The 18472-nt window shown below is 39.4% G+C and overlaps 1 protein-coding gene across 6 annotated transcripts in view; it reads right to left on the reverse strand.

Annotated features, from left to right (window-relative positions):
- taf2 (TAF2 RNA polymerase II, TATA box binding protein (TBP)-associated factor) overlaps nucleotides 1-18472 on the reverse strand; it is a 105294-nt gene that overhangs the window by 78660 nt on the left and 8162 nt on the right. For all 6 annotated transcript variants that reach the window (XR_015756919.1, XM_087986052.1, XM_087986054.1 and 3 more), the window contains exons 4-6: nucleotides 10501-10619; nucleotides 4330-4471; nucleotides 3393-3624 (exon numbers count right to left, since the gene is read on the reverse strand). Coding sequence is in view for 5 of the 6 variants with exons in the window: in XM_087986052.1 (XP_087842178.1) it covers nucleotides 3393-3624; nucleotides 4330-4471; nucleotides 10501-10619 (493 nt within the window). In the remaining variant the exon portion in view is untranslated. The remainder of the gene's footprint in view (nucleotides 1-3392; nucleotides 3625-4329; nucleotides 4472-10500; nucleotides 10620-18472) is intronic.

The following is an 18472-nucleotide window of genomic DNA, read 5'->3' on the forward strand; positions in this document are numbered from 1 at the left end:
CTCTATTAGCTGATGCCTGGAGACGACAAAACAAATTCAAATTAGGCCAATCAGTTTAAGTTATACGCCAAAAATACCAAACTCCAATCAAGTTTGAATTTAGTATATTGACAATCTTAAAAGCCAATGACACAATCTGATGTTTTGGGGGTATAAGATTGGGGAAAATTGAATAGTTGGGAGGAGAACTGCCAAGCCACCAGCATCTGCAGACTGCCCGGAAAAAATAATTCTCTTAAAATGTACTTTTATCGATCAGTAACCTGTGAAACAGAAATCCATAAGAGGAAAAGACGACCAAGGAGGATATAAGACGAGATTCAACATCTGCCTGGTTTTGAAAATTTGAATTTCTGGTAAGCCTTAATCAGGAGTTTTATTGAACTAGTATTATAGAAGGGGAAGCAAAAGATAGGTTAGAGGAAGGAATTGTAAATAGTTGTTAATTAATTATTCCATGTTATACTTGAAGAAATAAAGTTGTTAATTTTTGCTTGAAATAGTTCTTGGCCTCAAATTTTCATATTACTACACGGGATAAATCTCTTGTTTTGCTGGTTTAAAATTAAGCAGGAGGATTTATGCCGTGACGTAACAAGCTAAATTACATTATAGAGTATTCAATTTACAGTTAGGTTAAAGTACAGCATGGTGAAACAAATTATTTCTGGTTAGATGCACAAGAGATCAGAGTAGACCATAGGGCCCATCAAGCCATCTCCTCCATTTTGTACAGTATAGCACCATCAGCATAGTACCATACAGTCCTCATACTTTTTGATGCCCAGAGACACCAAAATCTCAGTCTCGTATATAATCCCCCCAGGGAGCATCATCAACCTGCTAAGTTGGTGTATTACAACCTTTTCAGTGAAGACATTTCTCATCTCAATTCTCAATGATCACACCCCCACACAGCCAGTGTAGTTTATTTGCCAGCCAGCCAAAACAACATTTTAGCATCTGCCCTACAAAGTCTGTTCAGAATTAATTCAATAACCACTCAAACACTAGAGAATAAAGGCCCTATTTACTCGACTTCTCAACAAGGGACAACTCCGACATCCCAGAGAGGAGTCTAGTGAACCTTCAGAGAACTGTCTCCATTGCCTTTCCTAAATATGTAGACCACAGTATCCAGATGTAGTCTTATCAAAGCCCTGTACAACTGTACAAGACTTAATCCTATAGACTGATCTCCTTGTTACAGAGGCCAAGACGCCATTTGTTTTCTTAACTGCTTGATGTAATTGCATCATAGCTTTCTTGGCTTCTGGTGCTTTTTTAAAAATAAATATTCACTCAGAGAATATGAGCATCTCTGACTAAGGAAATCCAAGTCTCTTTGAACATGAATATTTGTAAGACTTTGCGGAACCTAAAATGTTTTGTGAAGAAATATGCAACAATGTAATTTCTTAAATATTTTCAAAGTCTGTAATCTGGGCAATTATTTTCAAATACTTCTGTTCAGTCTCAGCAAAACAGCTTACATGATAAATGGATACTTTTAAAACAGAAAGGTGCTAAGTTTTCATGTCATATTATTATACAGCACATACAGCTCAAAACTGCTTGTAGATCTGAGGTATTCAGTTTAAATCATCCATATCTAAATGTAAGCACCTCTCATCCATCACTTGTTGCTGCCCCCATGTGTATGTTTTAAATTATAGCACTTTTAAAGACAATTTACAACATGCTCTGAAATAGAAATATGTTCTGATGCAAAAACGACCAAAAGAGATAGGACATTTCTTGGCCTTTCCAGGAAGCTAACCTGCTCTCAGCAAGTGACCAATTCACACTTAGTGGAAACACTAATATGGACACTACTGTCAACACACCCTGATCCAAGAGTGATAAAAATAGATGCCATTTCATGTTGCACTACTACGTTATTGCAAATATTTCATTCAATTAATTTTTTTTTTAAAAAAAAACTTAATATCTAGTCCAGTTTCAAAATAATGACTTGTAACATTTTAAGCCTGAAAAAAGTATGAACTAAAAACATAACTAAAATGTTATGGAAGAAGGCAATTCTTAACTTTCAATAGGCAAATAGGATGAAGAAAAAAAAATCAAAAACTTAACTTAAGGATATTGACTAAGCAAATAGAACACACTGTGCTACAATGCAGCAGGCTAATAATTATACACTTCTTAGTCACCAGCCTAGAATTTTAAAATTTAAAACAGACTTGCTTGAACAGGATCCTAAAACTGTTCATTCTTTGAACGGCATAACATGAATGTTTTCTTTAAATATAATTAATCCTAGAATTAGAGGGGACTGGAACAGCAATTAGATCATAAATACTTGAAACTAATTATGATTTCCTTAATACGAAAGGCTATATAAAGCAAGTGAAAGTTCATAAAACAACCTCCTCAAAGTTCATAGAGGAGATTTCACAATGCTGTACTTTACTGACAATCAAAGATGACATGAAACTTAAGGAAGCCATTATCATAGAGTAGTACTTCAAACATAATGCATTCCAAGAAAAATCTTGAATTACACAGGAGCACGTCACTGGTATTTTGAGTTAAAGAAACAGCATCATATAAAGTCAACGAATGGCCTCTTTAGCTTATACAATCAAGACAACAGCAGTTGCCATGAAAACAACCACGACCACTCCTACCACTAAACCTACAAACACTTCAGCAGATAAAGTTTACTGTCCATAAAAACAGACATTACAATTCAGTCTCATTTTGCTAATAACTGAAAATGCATTTCATACTGCTGTCTGAAAATCTGAGTTCTTTTTCACCATATAGATTATTTTTAAGTTAAAAATTTCAGAGTACTCATGGCTGCAGTAATTGAATTTATCATCGTGTAGCAAATATTCAAAAGCATGACACTTTGATCTTATTTCATGAATGTTGACTTTTAATTACACACTTTTAGGAGCTCATGGGGGACACAAAATAGGATTAAGGTGTAGTAACTTTTAAGTGCTTCTAATTCCAAAGGCAAATTTATAAAATACCATTTTACTCTGTCAGGCCTGAGCATGAAAATTTATTTGATGTTCTCTGTATAACACTCTGAAGTTACCGATACAATCGACCAAGCAGGTCGATTGCCATTGGATTAAAAACCACTGGCCTGTGAAAGTTTAAAAAAATTTTCCACATAATTCATTGATTGATTCAGAAACATTTGCTCAAGCTTAATGGAGATACTTACATTATCAATGTACTTTATGCATTAAATAAAGCATTTTAAACCATTCACGCAAATTCCAAATATAAACACTGAAAATATTTAGCAGTAAATATAATTTTAAAAGTGATTGCTGTGCTTTTAAGTATAAAAAGAGGAATAAAAGTAGAGATCAAAAGAGTCAAACCAAATACAGTTTTGCTCAATTTACCTCATGCATGTAAGGATCAACTAGTATTTCAAAGGGACCGACAGCAAGAGAAATGTTTGGCGCTGCCGTTGGAATAGTCAACATGTAATGAAAAGTTTTTTTTCTCATGTCATTGGTATAAACAGATTCCACCAAATCTCCATTGGAAACTGCCACCATAGCAGCATCAACTGTGAACTCCAATTTCCAAGTGCAAAGTTCAGAATAAGAATCAACACAGGGAAACCAAAATCTGCAAATCACAAACAAAGGCATAAGCTGTCAAAAGTCTTGTAGATCCTCTTCCCTTCAAATAGTTCAAACACCAAAATTTTTTCAACACAGAAGTCATTGCATCAACTTAATGCTCCCCTTTCCTAAATTGCAGCATTTCTCCAAGGAACCCCAAATTGTGGATTTAACACCCATGTTGTTGGATAATGAGCTCAAAAGGTCTCAACCCAGTAATTCCACCTCCTCTTGTTTCAAGTATCTTAAAGGCTACTCTCCTCCTGACAAAAGTGATTTTCAGATCTTAAAATCATATTCTGCAACTATTTAATTGTCATTTTAAATTTAAAAATAAGGCAGATTTAATTCAGGTGGTATAAAATTTTGAAGGGCATTTATAATAATGAAACAAGCATATGTAATATCAGTGATAGAAAGGTCAGGAACCAGAAGACACAAATTTGATATATCTGCAAGACAAGATGGAAGCAAGATGAGAAGAATGCATTATGAACTCAAAGAGTGGTATAAACAAATTAAATTACTTTCAGAAAGGAGTTGCCTTTCTGAAGTGTAAGAGAATGGGACTAACTTTTCAGCTCTTTTGAAAAGATTGCATAGTGCTTTATTAGTCTGTAATTCTAGCAATAATTAGACAAGCTTTGAAAAAAAATGCCCTTGCATATAAGTATTCGAACAACTTATTCCAAAGAATCTATTTACTCACCTTGTAGAGTTTTCATAACCAAAGGAGAAGACATGCGCCCCTCGCTCAGCCATGCTACCTTCCATATTGGGCACAACAAAATGAAGCCCTCCTTTTGGCTGGTCCAAGGAAAATTCAATATATACCTTCAAAACTTTCATCTCTAATAATACCAAAGATAACATTATTGACAGTACGTTACTGAACAACTGTAGGTTACAGCTTAATTATCAGCATAATTATCAAATATTTTTATATAATGGACTAACACAGAATGACAAAATATTATACCATATGTGGCAAGTGTGCTAAGGCACTGTCCACCTGACTGGTCTGCATATCACAATTTAGACACTTCATGTAGCATGATAATCTGAATAATACACACCCAGGAACGGACAGAAGTCAATTATTATTTGGACAATTTTCTACATATATTGCTCTATGACTCCTCTTCTTGAGGAAAATTGAGACAATTGAGTCAAAAGAACAAAAAAAAAGCAATAGCTCACCATTTCTAATAGAAGCGACCAAGTCAAGAACCTTGCATTTTTTTTTAAGATTAACCGGATATCAGGTTGTATGCATTCCAAATGACTGCTTTTAAAGTGAGATATCAATTTGCAGTGAGATATGTAATTGACAAGAAATGTAATATGAAGTTTCCTATGGCACTGGTCACAGTAGATGAAATAAAAATTAGAACCACAGAATCCCTACAATGCAGATAAAAGGCCATCTGGCCCACCGAGTCTGCATCAACCAACTGAAGAGCATCCTATCCCCATAACCCTGCATTTACCATACTAAGTCCACCTAACCACATATTCCTGAACACTATGGGGTAACTTAACACGGGCAAGCCACTTTAGATCTTCGGACTGTGGGAGGAAATTGGAGCAATGGGTAGAAACCCATGCAGACATGGGGAGAACATGCAAATTTCACAGTCACTCAGGGCTGGAATCGAACCTGGGTTCCGGGCGCTGTGAGGCTACAGTTCTAAACATTGTTACAACGTGCCATTCCACATGGGAGCAATATATGTTGCTTTATTCTTCATGAAACTGTGCCCCTTTACTGAAAGATAATTTCAACTTCTGGTGAACAAGCATGGATTAAACTTAAAGTAAAATGCTTTTCAGCCTTGATATAAGAACCTTGGCTAAGTTTTTATTTTATATTTGGCAAGATCAATTAAGTGTCTGCAACATTCTGATTGATGCTTTGTTTTCACAGCCAATTAATTACTTTTGAAGTGCAGCCATGCAGTAATATAGGCAATGTAACAATAATGTGCATGCAAGGTCCCATAAATTAGATAAATCCTCAGCTCATCTTGGTAATGCTGTTTGTGGGACACATAGCAACCAAGACGACAGCACCATATTTTCTTTCACATGAACTCAATTTAAGCACTCTATTCCTAAGTTAAAAACATATTCTGAAAGACTGAATTTTCAATAACATGCTATCAATTATGAAATCAATTCTTGGGGGTGGGTTCAAAGCCAGCAGTGTTTCATTCAAATACATGGATTCTATTACTTGAGCCAAGTTGACACCGAAGCATGCCGCATGGAAGGATGGCATTTTACCAAACATGTCAGTGTCGACACATTGAGAATGCTTTCCACTTCCAAACCCTTGCTCCTTCAGTACAGTACTACAAAGTTCTCCTTTCTACACCCTCTTTCAAAGCCACTATCAAGTCTCATTCTAATGTATATTCAAACAGTGTAGTCCAGATCAAAATAACTGTTGAAATATTTTCCTCCAATTTCAATCCACCCCCACTGTACATTTGCCAATTATTTACATGTTGGAAAAATGCTACAGTATTGGATATGCTAATGTAAAACCTTTATTCAAAAAAAAGGGACAGGAAAAAAGGTAACTCAAGGGCAGTTAACTTAACATTGGCTATTGGGAAAATGTTGGAGCCTATTATAAAGGTTTTAATAGCACAGTCTTACAATATAATATAATCAAGCAGGGCCAGCATGGTTTCATGAAGGGGAAATCATGCCAAGCAAATGTATTAGACTGCTTTGAAGTAACAAACAAGATAGTTAAAGAGGAAGCAATGGATGAAATATATTTGGATTTCTAGAAGACAATTGAGATGCAATAGGCTACTTAATAAGAGACCCTGGTTGTTGGAGATAGCATATTAGCATGGATAGAAGATTGGCAGTTGTGTATTTGATGTGGTTCATATGGACTTCAGTAAGGCTTTTGACAAGGTCTCACATGGAAGGCTGGTCCAAAAGATAAGGGTGCATGGGATCCAAGGCAAGTTGGCAAACTGGATCCAAATTTGGATTGCACATAGGAAGGAGAGAGTGATGATGCAGGTTGTTTCATGGTTGGACCAGCAGTGCACCACAGGGATTAGTGCTGGGACCCTTGCTGTTTGTTACGTACTTTAAATGACTTGTATGTGACATGAACATTGTTGGTGCTATTGTTAGTGAGGAAGATGGTCACTGGCTACAGTCTGATATTGATCAGCTGATAAACTGGGCAGAGCAATGGCAGATGGAATTTAATCCTGATAAGTGAGAGGTGATGTATTTTGGAAGGTCTAATGAGGAAAGGATTTACACGATGAATGGCAGGTCCTGAGAGATTACAGAGGAATTCATGGATCTTTGTGTATAAGTCCATAGATCTCTGAAGATGTCAGCACAGATTGACAGGGTGGTGAAGTTGACTTGCCTTAATTAGCCAGGACACAGAATAAAAGGAATAGGGAAGTCCTTTGCAACATTATAGAGTATTTTTTAGGCTTAATAAAATTATGAGTGGCATAGGTAGGACAGACTGTAAGAATCTTTTCCCCAGATGTGTCTAAAAACCATAAGTTTAAGTGGTTTAGAGAAGATTGGAGAAAACAAATTTCACCTGGAGGATGGTAGAAATATGGAAAGTGCGATCAGAGATAGTGGTGGAGGCAAGTAGTCTTGCAACATTTAAGGAACACTGGATAAGCACTTAAACTAGGGCACAGTAGGCTTTGAGCCAAAACAACAAATAAGATTAAAATAGTCTGGTGTTTGTTGGTTGGCATGATGGGCTGAGGGGCCTCTTTCTCTATATTACTTTACAGGTAATAAAAAGATAGAAAATTGGGATAAGGTTTGTATGTCTGCATGTGTGAGAGAGAGACAGAGACAGAAATGAGGAAAGTGTATTATCGCCAAGTTTATGGATAACACAAAATTAAAATGGTTATTCAAGGTGCATTCACTTAACACTAACCAAAAAAAAAGATTCTGTGCGTCACATTGGTAAGGTGACTAGTTTCTTTTTTTTTGAGTTTTTCAGTAGTCTGTTGGGAATTTAGGATAGTGGGAATGGAGTTCAATGTTCCTCCAACAGAAAGTGGGCAGTAAGGGTCACCAGTAGTGTCATTGCTGACTGCATCTGTGGAAAATGCACCCAACTCTAGGTCCTTGAAAAACACTTCAGGGAGCACAGAGTCTGTCCCTGTTACTCAAAAGGGAAGGGGAGCAGAGCATTGGTTACTGTGGACTTTATAGCTTGGGGGGGGGGGGGACAGACAGGAGGTTCTGTGGGAACGAAAGACATTCACGGTTGGTGTGCTGCCTTCCAGGTGCCAGGGTTTGTGATGTCTCTGAACATGTTTTCAGGATCTTTGAGGGGAGGGACAGCAGCCCAAAATTGAGGTCCACACAGGCACCAATGACGTAGGTAGGAAGAGAGATGGGAATTTAAGGCAAAAATTCTGGGAGCTAGGATGGAAGCTTAGAGATAGAACAAACAATTGTTATCTCTGGTTTGTTGCCGAGGTGAGGGAGGTGAGGCTCTTTCTGGGGTAGGTGGGACCTCAACAAACAGGATGGTCTTCATCTGAACCAGAAGGGTGCCAATATTCTGGGGGAAGATTTGCTAATGCTCTTCGGATGGGTTTAAACTAATTCTGCAGGGGAATGGGAACCGAAATTGTAGTTCAAGTATATGGGACGTTCAGAGTAGTGATGTCAGAACAAGATCGCAAAAAGGCACCAGCAAGCAAGAAGTTGGTTTGAAGTGTCTACTTCAACACCCGGAGCACTTGGAATAAGGTGGGTGAACTTGCAGCATGGGTTGGTACCTGGGATTTTGATTTTGGGGCCATTTTGGAGACATGGGTAGAGAAGGGACAGGAATGGTTATTGCAGGTTCCAGGATTTAGATGTTGCAATAAGAACAGAGAAGATGGTAAGAGAGGGGTTGATGTGGCACTGTTAGTTAAGGACAGTATTAAGTTTGCAGAAAGGACGTTTGAGGACTTGTCTACTTAGGTAGTATGGGCTGAGATTTGAAACACGAGAGGTTACCCTTTTGGGAATTTTCTATGCGCCTCCAAATAGTTCAAGATGTAGATGATAGGATAGCAAAGGTGATCCTCAATAGGAGCGAGAATGACAGGGTAATTATTTGGGGGTCTTTAACTTTCCAAATATTGACCAGGGACACTACAGTTCAAGTAGATGGGTCTGTTTTTGTCTAATGCATGCAGGACGGTTTTCTGACACAATAGATAGACAGGCCAACAAGGGGCGAGGCCACATTAGATTTGGTACTCGGTAATGAACCCGGCCAGGTGTTACATTTGGAGGTCGGTGAGCACTTCGGTGATAGTGACCACAATTCAGTTATGTTTATTTTAGTGATGGAAAGGGATAGGTATATATCGCAGGCAAGAGTTATAGCGGAGGGAAAGGCAATTTGGCAAAATTTAGGATGTTAGGATGGGGAAAGAAACTGCAGGGGATGAGCACAATTGAAATGTGGAGCTTATTCAAGGAAGAGCTACTGCAGGTCCTTGATATGTATGTACCGGTCAACAGGGAGGAAGCTGTCGAGCGCAGGAGCCGTGATTTACGAAGGAAGTTGAATCTCTTGTCAAGAGGAAGAAGGCTGCTTATGTTAGGATGAGATGTGATGGCTCAGTTAAGGTGCTTGAGAGTTACAAGTTAGCCAGGATAAATGTGAGGAGATGCATTTTGGTACAGCAAACCAGGGTAGGACTTATACACTTAATGTTAGGGTCTTCAGGTGTGTTACCAAACAAAGAGACTTAGGGGTGCAGGTGCATAGTTCCTCAAAAGTGGAGTCACAGGTAGACAGGGTGGTGAAGGCAGCATTTGGCACGCTTCCCTTCATTGGCCATGTTGCGCATATATAAGACTTTGGTGAAGCCACTTTTCAAATATTGCATACAACCCTGGTTGCAATTCCACAGGAAGTTTTTTTTTTAAAACATTCATGTGTCACCATCTCGGCAGCATTTATCATCTCTCCCTAATTCCCCAACGGGCAGATAAGAGTCAACCACATTGCTGTGGACCTGAGTCACATGTAGACCAGACCAGGTAAGGTTGGCAGATTTCCTTCCCTAAAGGGCATTAGTGAACTTTTGGGATAGGGTAAACAAGGGTTTTTCAGACACTTGACAATGGATTCATGATTATCATTAGATTCTTAATTCCAGATTTTTATTGAACTCAGGTGTGTCAGGATTTGAACATGGGCCCCAGAACATTTAATAGGCTAGTGACAGTACCACAAGGCTATTGCCTACCTCGTGTTGTTAAATTGAGAGAGTTCAGAAAAGATTTGCAAGGATGCTGCCAGAACTGGAAGGTTTGGAGTTATAGGGAGAGACTGAATAGACTGGGGCTTTTTTCCTGGAGTGTCAGAAGCTGAGGGGTAACTTTATAAAAGTTTACAAAATCATAAGGAGCATAGATAGGGCGAATAGCCCAGGGTATTCTGTCTAGGGTGGTGGAATGCAAACTTAGAAGTTTGGGTTTAAGACAAGAGAGGAAAGATTTAAAAAGAGATAACATCTTCACACAGAAGGTGGTGCATGTATGGAACAAGGAATCAGAGAAGGCATCTAGATGGGTATATGATAGGAAGGGTGAAGAGAGGTAGGGGCAAAATGCTTGCAAATGGGTCTAGGTCAAATTGGGATGCCTGCTTGACACGGACAAGTTGGGCCGAAGGTTCTGTTTCCAACCTGTATGACTCTATAACTTGGTTATTAGTCCACAAATTCATAGATTTAATAAAATCAATTTAATAACTTTGCCATATTAGAACTTGAATTCAATCTGAGGTTCTAAGTGATTGCCTGTATCCTGAACACTTTGCTTTGCAGCATTCACTTATAATTACCATCAACGTGTTTCCATAGTTCAGATGGGACTTTGATGCACAGCTCTCCATTTCCTGTGTCTGGGTCAACTGCGCTGACTGCTGCCGCATAGGCATTGGAAAAATAATTAAGATTCCGCCTAGAATCCAAGGGAAGAAAGAAAATTGATGTATTCCATATTTTAACAAAACCAATGGGCTAATTGGTCTACTTCTGCTCCTTCATGATCAAATTTAATTAATTTTATTTGCAGCTATTACTAACCAATCTCGTTAATTAATTTTGTTGATTTTAGGAAGCAAAGAGAACAGTTTGTATTTTTAGTGTCAGTTGCGATTACTTATGGCATCACAAGATTCCAGGTTCAAGCACCATTCCAATTATTTTGTGTACAAAAATCAAGAATGGCATTCCAGTACAGTATTAAAGAAGCACTGCACTCTCAGAGGTAGCATCTTTCCGGCAAGACATTAACCCAAGGTTCATCTGGCTATTTTGAGGGAAGTAAATTATCAGATTGTACTACTTTGAAAAAGAGCAAGGGAGTCATCCCTCGTATCCGAACCAATATTGATCCCTCATTCAACATCACAAAAAATCCTGAAATTATTGCATTGTTACTTGTGGGACTTTGTCAAGTACAAGTTAGCTGCTGTGCTCCCTACGCTCCAACAGTAACTGTACTTTCACAAGTATTTTATTGGTAGTACAGCACTTTGAAACATCCAATGTGATGAAAAATTACATGAACGAAAGTTTTTTAAAATTAATTATTCACAGTACAGACTGTCCTGATGTACGCAATAATTCTGTTCCCATGCAATCCCTCATTATAAGAAAATCACGTAATAGCAGCACCATTTAAAGCAATGGGACCTTACCCTATACAAATAAGGAAAATTCACATTCTACAAATAATGGTCTAAATTCACCAATCGCATTATAGCCAATTTGTAATGAAGAAATGCAAGTTATAGCAGAACGGACTGTATAAAAATTAAGTACACAGATGACAGAAACATATCCTCTGATAATATGACTTGTGGCAAAACTATCAGTTCATTCTTTCTGTCTAATATGTAGTTTCTCCATCAAACCTGTGCCTCCATTTTGTTATCTTATGGTAGATCTGTACCCCAATTCCATATACCAATACTTTAACTTAACCAATATCAATCTTATCCTTAAAGCTTTTAGTTTATTCAGTACTCAATGCTACATGGAAGAATTGTCTCTGGAGGAAACAGATTCTGAATTTCCAGAGAAAAAGCACACAAGCAGATTTAACTTCTAAATACTTCTAATGGCAGAAATAATTTGTTTTTATCTAGTCAAGCCATGCTTACTAAAACGGGACTTCAAATTAATTCATTAGGGCTAATATACTTCTGCTAAATCTACATGCACCCATTTCGTACCCAAGTCTGAAACCAATACTTCAGATAGAATCTGTCCAAGAATCTGCAAACTGTAGAATCTTGTTTCACTTATTGAATTACAAGAAATCCCAAGACACAAAAGCAAATACTATATGTGCCTTTTTGTACGTAAATACTAGGTTTCACTAACTTGGGCATATGAATATCTACATCCTTGCACTGCATATGTCATAGTAAATACCTGAATTTGCTTTATCAAAACCAAAACTTCCATATATTCTGACATAACTGCTCCCTGACACAGCAGTGAACCTGCACAGTTACCGCCTTTGCTGTTTGAATTCATGTATCGCTGGACATCAAAGTGCGTCTGGGAAAATTAATAAACAGTGAAATTCACAACTAATCTTGGAGGAACCTGCTTGGGAGAGGTCACAGCACAGAAATAGATAAGTGAATAATTTAAGTGTGACCTTACAGTAAGTCTGCAGTCGTGAGTAGAGTGGGTTCTTTCTTGATTATATGTTTCATTAAGATATGTCTCTTGACTAAACTTAAAAATATTAGCCATAAGTATTAAGTTAGCCTGGAGCAGTGTTTTGTAGAGGAACAAGACAGTGCTATTTTCTGGGTCTGTAGATTGAAACAAGCAAAAATGACCTTTCGTAGAATGTTATGCTCTTCTTGTCAGATGTGGGAGTTGAGGGAGAGTTTAAGGGTTACTGAGGATTACATCTGCAATAAATGCCATTGGTTGCAAATCCTATCAGATCGAATGGATGGGTTGGAGAGACAGTCAGAGGCAATTAAGAATTTACAAGAGCAAAGGAATGTGATGGATGGCAATTATAGGAAGGGAGAAAAGTTTCAGATACAGTCACGTAAATGGGTTAACTCCAGGAAAGGTAACAGACGCAGGCAGGTAGTGCAGGAGTCTTCTGTGGCCATCCACATTTCAAACAGTATGCTGTTTTGGAAAATGTAGGCAGTGATGGATTCTCAGGGGAATGTAGCACGAACAACCAATTTTGTGGTATCAAGACTGACTCTATGCACTGAGGGGTACATCGGGTTCCAAGAGATCATCTGTGTTCAGGGACCCTCCGAGAAACAGATGTTTCTTTGGCCAGCAGCGAAAAATCAGAATGGTGTGTTGCCTCCCTTGTGCCAGGATCAAGGATGTCTCAGAGAGGATGCAAATGTTCTCAAGGGGGAGAGGGACCAGCAGGAAGTCATTATACGCATTGGAACCAACGACATAGGAAGGGAAAGGATGAGATTCTGAAGGCAGAATACAGAGAGTTAGATCGGAATTTAAAAAGGAGATCCTCGAGAGTAGTAATATCTGGATTACTCCCAGTGCTACGAGCTAGTGAGGGCAGGAATAGGAGGATACAGCAGATGAATGCATGGCTGAGGAGTTGGGAGAAGGATTCACATTTTTGGATCATTGGAATATCTTTTAGGGTAGAAGTGGCCTGTACAAGAAGGACGAATTGCACCTAAATTGGAAGGAGACTAATATAATGGCAGGGAAATTTGCTAGAGCTGCTTGAGAGGATTTAAACCAGAAAGGTGGGGTTGTGGGACCCAGGGAGATAGTGAGGAAAGAGATCAAACCGAGACTGGTACAGTTGAGAACAGAAGCGAGTCAAACAAACAGTCAGGGCAGGCAGGGACAAAGCAGAGAACAAAGTAGGACTGATAAATTAAACTGCATTTATTTCAATGCAAGAGACATAACAAGGAAGGCAGAAGAACTCAGGGCGTGGTTAGGAACATGGGACTAGAATATCACAGCAATTACAGAAACGTGGCTCGGGGATGGACAGGATTGGCAGCTTAACATTCCAGGATACAAGTGCTACAGGAGGGACAGAAAGGGAGGCAAGAGAGAGGAGGGGAGTAGCATTTTTGATAAGGGATAGCATTACAGCTGTACTGAGGGAGGATATTCCCGGAAATACATCCAGGGAAGTTATTTGGGTTGAACTGAGAAATAAGAAAGAAATGATCACCTTATTGGGATGGTATTATAGACCCCCTCATCGTCAGAAGGAAATTGAGAAATTTGTAAGATCTCGGTTATCTATAAGAATAATAGGATGGTTATGGTAGGGGATTTTAACTTTCCAAACATAGACTGAGACTGCCATGGTGTTAAGGATTTAGATGGAGAGGAATTTGTTAAGTGCGTACAAGAAATTCTTCTGATTCAATATGTGGATGTACCTACTAGAGAAGGTGCAAAACTTGACGTACCCTTGGGAAATAAGGCAAGGCAGGTGACTGAGGTGTCAGTGGGAGAGCACTTTGGGGCCAGTGACCATAATTCTATTAGTTTAGTGATGGAAAAGGATAGACTAGATCTAAAAGTTGAAGTACTAAATGGGAGGAAGACTACTTTTGATGGTATTAGGCAAGAACTTTCAAAAGCTGATTGGGGGCAGATGTTCGCAAGTAAAGGGACGGCTGGAAAATGGGAAGCCTTCAGAAATGAGATAACGAGAATCCAGAGAAAGTATATTCCTGTTAGGGTGAAAGGAAAGGCTGGTAAGTATAGGGAATGCTGGATGACTAAAGAAATTAAGGTTTGGTTAAGAAAAAGGAGAAAACATATGTCAGGCATAGGCAAGATAGATTGAGGGAATCCTTTGAAGACGATAAAGGCAGTAGGAATATACTTAAGAGGGGAAAACAGGAGGCCAAAAAAGGTGACATGAGATAGCTTTGGCAAATAGAGTTAAGTAGAATCTGAAGGGTTTTTACAAAGACATCAAGGACAAAACGGTAACGAGGGAAAGAATAGGGCCCCTCAAAGATCAGCAAGGCAGCTATTGTGTGGAGCCACAGGAGATGGGGGAAGATAATAAAGGAGTATTTTGCATCAGTGTTTACTATGGAAAAGGACATGGAAGATATAGAATGTAGGGAAATAGATGGTGACATCTTGAAAAATGTCCACATTAGAGAAGAGGAAGTGCTGGATGTCTTGAAAGGGTAAAGGTGGAAAAATCCCCAGGACCTGATCAGGTATACCCTAGAACCATGGGAAGCTAGGGAAGTGATTGCTGGATCACTTGCCGAGATATCTGTATCATCGATAGTCACAGGTGAGGTGCCAGAAGACTGGAGGTTGGGTAACATGGTGCCACTGTTTATGATTAGATTACTTACATTAGATTACACAGTGTGATAACAGGCCCTTCGGCCAACAAGTCCATCCTGACCCGAAGTGCAACCCACCCAGACCCATTCCCCTACATTTACCCGTTCAACAACACTACGGGCAATTTAGCTTGGCCAATTCACCTAACTTGCATATTTTGGACTGTGGGAGGAAAACGGAGCACCCGGAGGAAACCCACACAGACATGGGGAGAATGTGCAAACTCCACACAGAAAAAGGGTGGCAAGGACAAGCAAGGGAACTATAGACCAGTGAGCCTGACGGTGGTGGGCAAGTTATTGGAGTACATTCTGTCCCTCAGGATTCCATGTATTTGGAAAGGCAAGGATTGATTAGGGATGGTCAACATGGCTTTGTGCATGGGAAATCATGTCTCACTAACTTGATTTGAGTTTTTTTGGAAGAAGTAACAAAGAGGATTAATGAAGGGAGAGTGGTGGACGTGACCTATATTGACTTCAGTAAAGACAAGGTTCCCCATGGGAGACTGGTTATCAAGGTTAGATCTCATGGAATACAGGGAGAATTAGCCATTTGGATACAGAACTGGTTCAAAGGTAGAAGGCAGAGGGTGGTGGTGGAGAGTTGTTGTTCAGACTGGAGGCCTGTGACCATCGGAATACCACAAAGATTGGTGCTGAGTCCACTACTTTTCATCATTTATATAAATGATTTGCATGTGAGCATTAGATGGCTAGTTAGTAGTGTTGGGCCGAAGGGCCTGTTTCCGCACTAAGTAATCTAATCTTAAAAAAGTTTGCAGATGACACCAAAATTGAGGTATAGTGGACAGCAAAGAGGGTTACCTCAGATTCCAGCAAGATCTTGATCAGATGGGCCAATGGGCTGAGAAGTGGCAGATGGAGTTTAATTCAGATAAATGCGAGGTGCTGCATTTTGGGAAAGCAAATCTTCACAGGACTTATACACTTAATGGTAAGGTCCCAGGGAGTGTTGCTGAACAAAGAGACCTTGGAGTGCAGGTTCGTAGCTCCTTGAAAGTGGAGTCACAAGTAGATCTGTTAGTGAAGGCGGCGTTTGGTATGCTTTCCTTTATTGGTCAGAGTATTGAGTATAAGAGTTGGAGGTCATGTTGCGGCTGTATAAGACATTTTTGGAATATTCCGTACAGTTCTGATCTCCTTTCTATCAGAAGAGTGTTTGTGAAACATGAAAGGGTTCAGAAAAGATTTTCAAAGATGCTCGTAGGGTTGGAGGATTTGAGCTATAGGGACAGGTTAAATAGACTGGGGCTGTTTTCCATGGAGCGTCAGAAGCTGAGGGGTGACCTTATAGAGGTTTATAAAAATCATGATGGGCATGGATAGGATAAATAGACTAAGTCTCTTTGCTGGGGTGGGAGGAGTCCAAAACTAGAGGGTATAGGTTTAGGGTGAGAGGGGAAAGATATGACAGAGGCCTTAGGGGCAACCTTTTCACGGAGAGGGTGGTACGTGTATGGAATGAACTGCAAGAGGAAGTGGTGAAGGCTAGTACAATTGCAACATTTAAAAAGGCATCTGGATGGGTATATGAATTTGTAAACCTCTATAAGGTCACCCCTCAGCCTCCGATGCTCCAGGGAAAACAGACCCAACCTATTCAACCTCTCCCTATAGCTCAAATCCTCCTACCCTGGCAACATACTTGCAAATCTTTTCTGAACCCTTTCAAGTTTTACAACATCCTGCCAATAGGAAGGACACCACTACTGCATGCAATATTCCAAAAGTGGCCTTACCAATGTCCTGTGCAGCTGCAACATGACCTCCCAACTCCTGTACTCAATACTCATCCTCAAAAGAATTCTAGAAGATTTGTCAGGCATGACCTACCCTTGATGAAACCATGCTGACTCTGCCCCATTTTACCACACATTTCCAAGTATCCAGAAATTTCATCCATCACAATCGATTCCAGGATCTTAGCCAGCTTAAGCTTATCTGCCTAATTTTCCATCTTTTACCTTACTCCCTTTTTAAAGAGAGGTGTGACGTTAGCAGTTTTCCAGTCTCTGGGACCCTCCCTGATTCTAGCAATTCCCGAAAGATCTCCACTAATGCCTCCACTATATCTTCAGTTATCTCCCTTAGAAATCTGGGGTGTAGTCCATCTAGTCCAAGTGATGTATCCACCTTTAGCCAAGTTTTTCTAGCATCTTTTCCTTGGTGATGCCACAATACTCATTTCTGCCCCCACACACTCGAATTTTTGGGATACTCATATTTTCCACTGTGAAGACTGATACACAAAGTAATTTCTCAGTTCCTCAGCTATTTCCTTATTTCCCATTACTATCTCTCCAGCAGCCCAATGTCCACTTTTGCCTCTCTTTTGCCCTTGCTATATCTAAAGAAACTCTTACAGACTTCCTTTATATCAAAGGCTAGTGTGCCCTCATATTTATCTTCTCCCTCTTTATTTCTCGTTTTATTTATCTTCTGTTGGCTTTTGTAAGCTTCCCAATCTTCTGGTTTCCCACTTCCCTTCACCATATGATATGCTTTCTCTTATGCTTTTATGCTATCCCCAACTTCCCTTAGTCAGCCATTATTGTCTTGTCCTCTCTGCAGTATGCTTTTTTCCCTTGGGATGAATCTGTGTCTCCTGAATTATTCGAGAAACTCCTACCATTGCTGTTCCACTGTCTTTCCTGCTCGGCTCCTCTCCGTCAATTCTACCAGCTTCTCGCACATGCCTCTGTAGATGCCTTTATTCAGCTGTAATACCATTACCTCTGATTCAAACTTCTCCCCCTCAAATTTCAGAGGGAATTCAGTCGTATTATGATCACTGCCTCCCAAGGGTTCCTTCACCTTAAGCTCCCTTATCAAGACTACCTCATTGCACGACACTAAATCCAGTATCGCCTGTTCCCTCATAGGCTCAGATGCAGCACAAAAATAACCTGCTTTTCCGTTTTTGGCATAATTAAACAGGTCCTTGCTGGACGTACACATCCATGATCTCAATGACAACAGAATATTGGTTGGCTCAAATGACTTAACATCTCTGGTCGAACAGCCTGCCAACAAGTTATTATCCTGGCTCACATGAAGAAAGCCACTTGAGCTGCTAGCTCCAAGCAATTATATTCCAACAAATCAGCATTGAGAAATAGAATAATAATGCATTTTATATTTAATAAACACCTAGTGAATTGATATTTTAAAGTGCAACATCGTAATGCTGTTCTGAAATTATAGTAGTTAACATTTCTGGTTCTTTTTGAAAAAACTGCAAATTCAATCGTTAACATTCAAAGATGCAAATTTCTGCTGTCTAAGTCTGATGAACAGCAAATCATTTTTGACTAAAGTCTTGAGACTTCTCCCTTTCAGACATACCCTTTCTTTGTGGTGGTTCTGGTCGCCGAGCTGGAAATTTTTGTTGCAGACGTTTCGTCCCCTGTCGCATTCATGT

This window comes from Chiloscyllium plagiosum, unplaced genomic scaffold, assembly GCF_037043375.1.
Source record: "Chiloscyllium plagiosum isolate Xiang-an unplaced genomic scaffold, Cpla_swu_hap1 HiC_scaffold_4, whole genome shotgun sequence".
NCBI classification, from domain to species: domain Eukaryota; kingdom Metazoa; phylum Chordata; class Chondrichthyes; order Orectolobiformes; family Hemiscylliidae; genus Chiloscyllium; species Chiloscyllium plagiosum.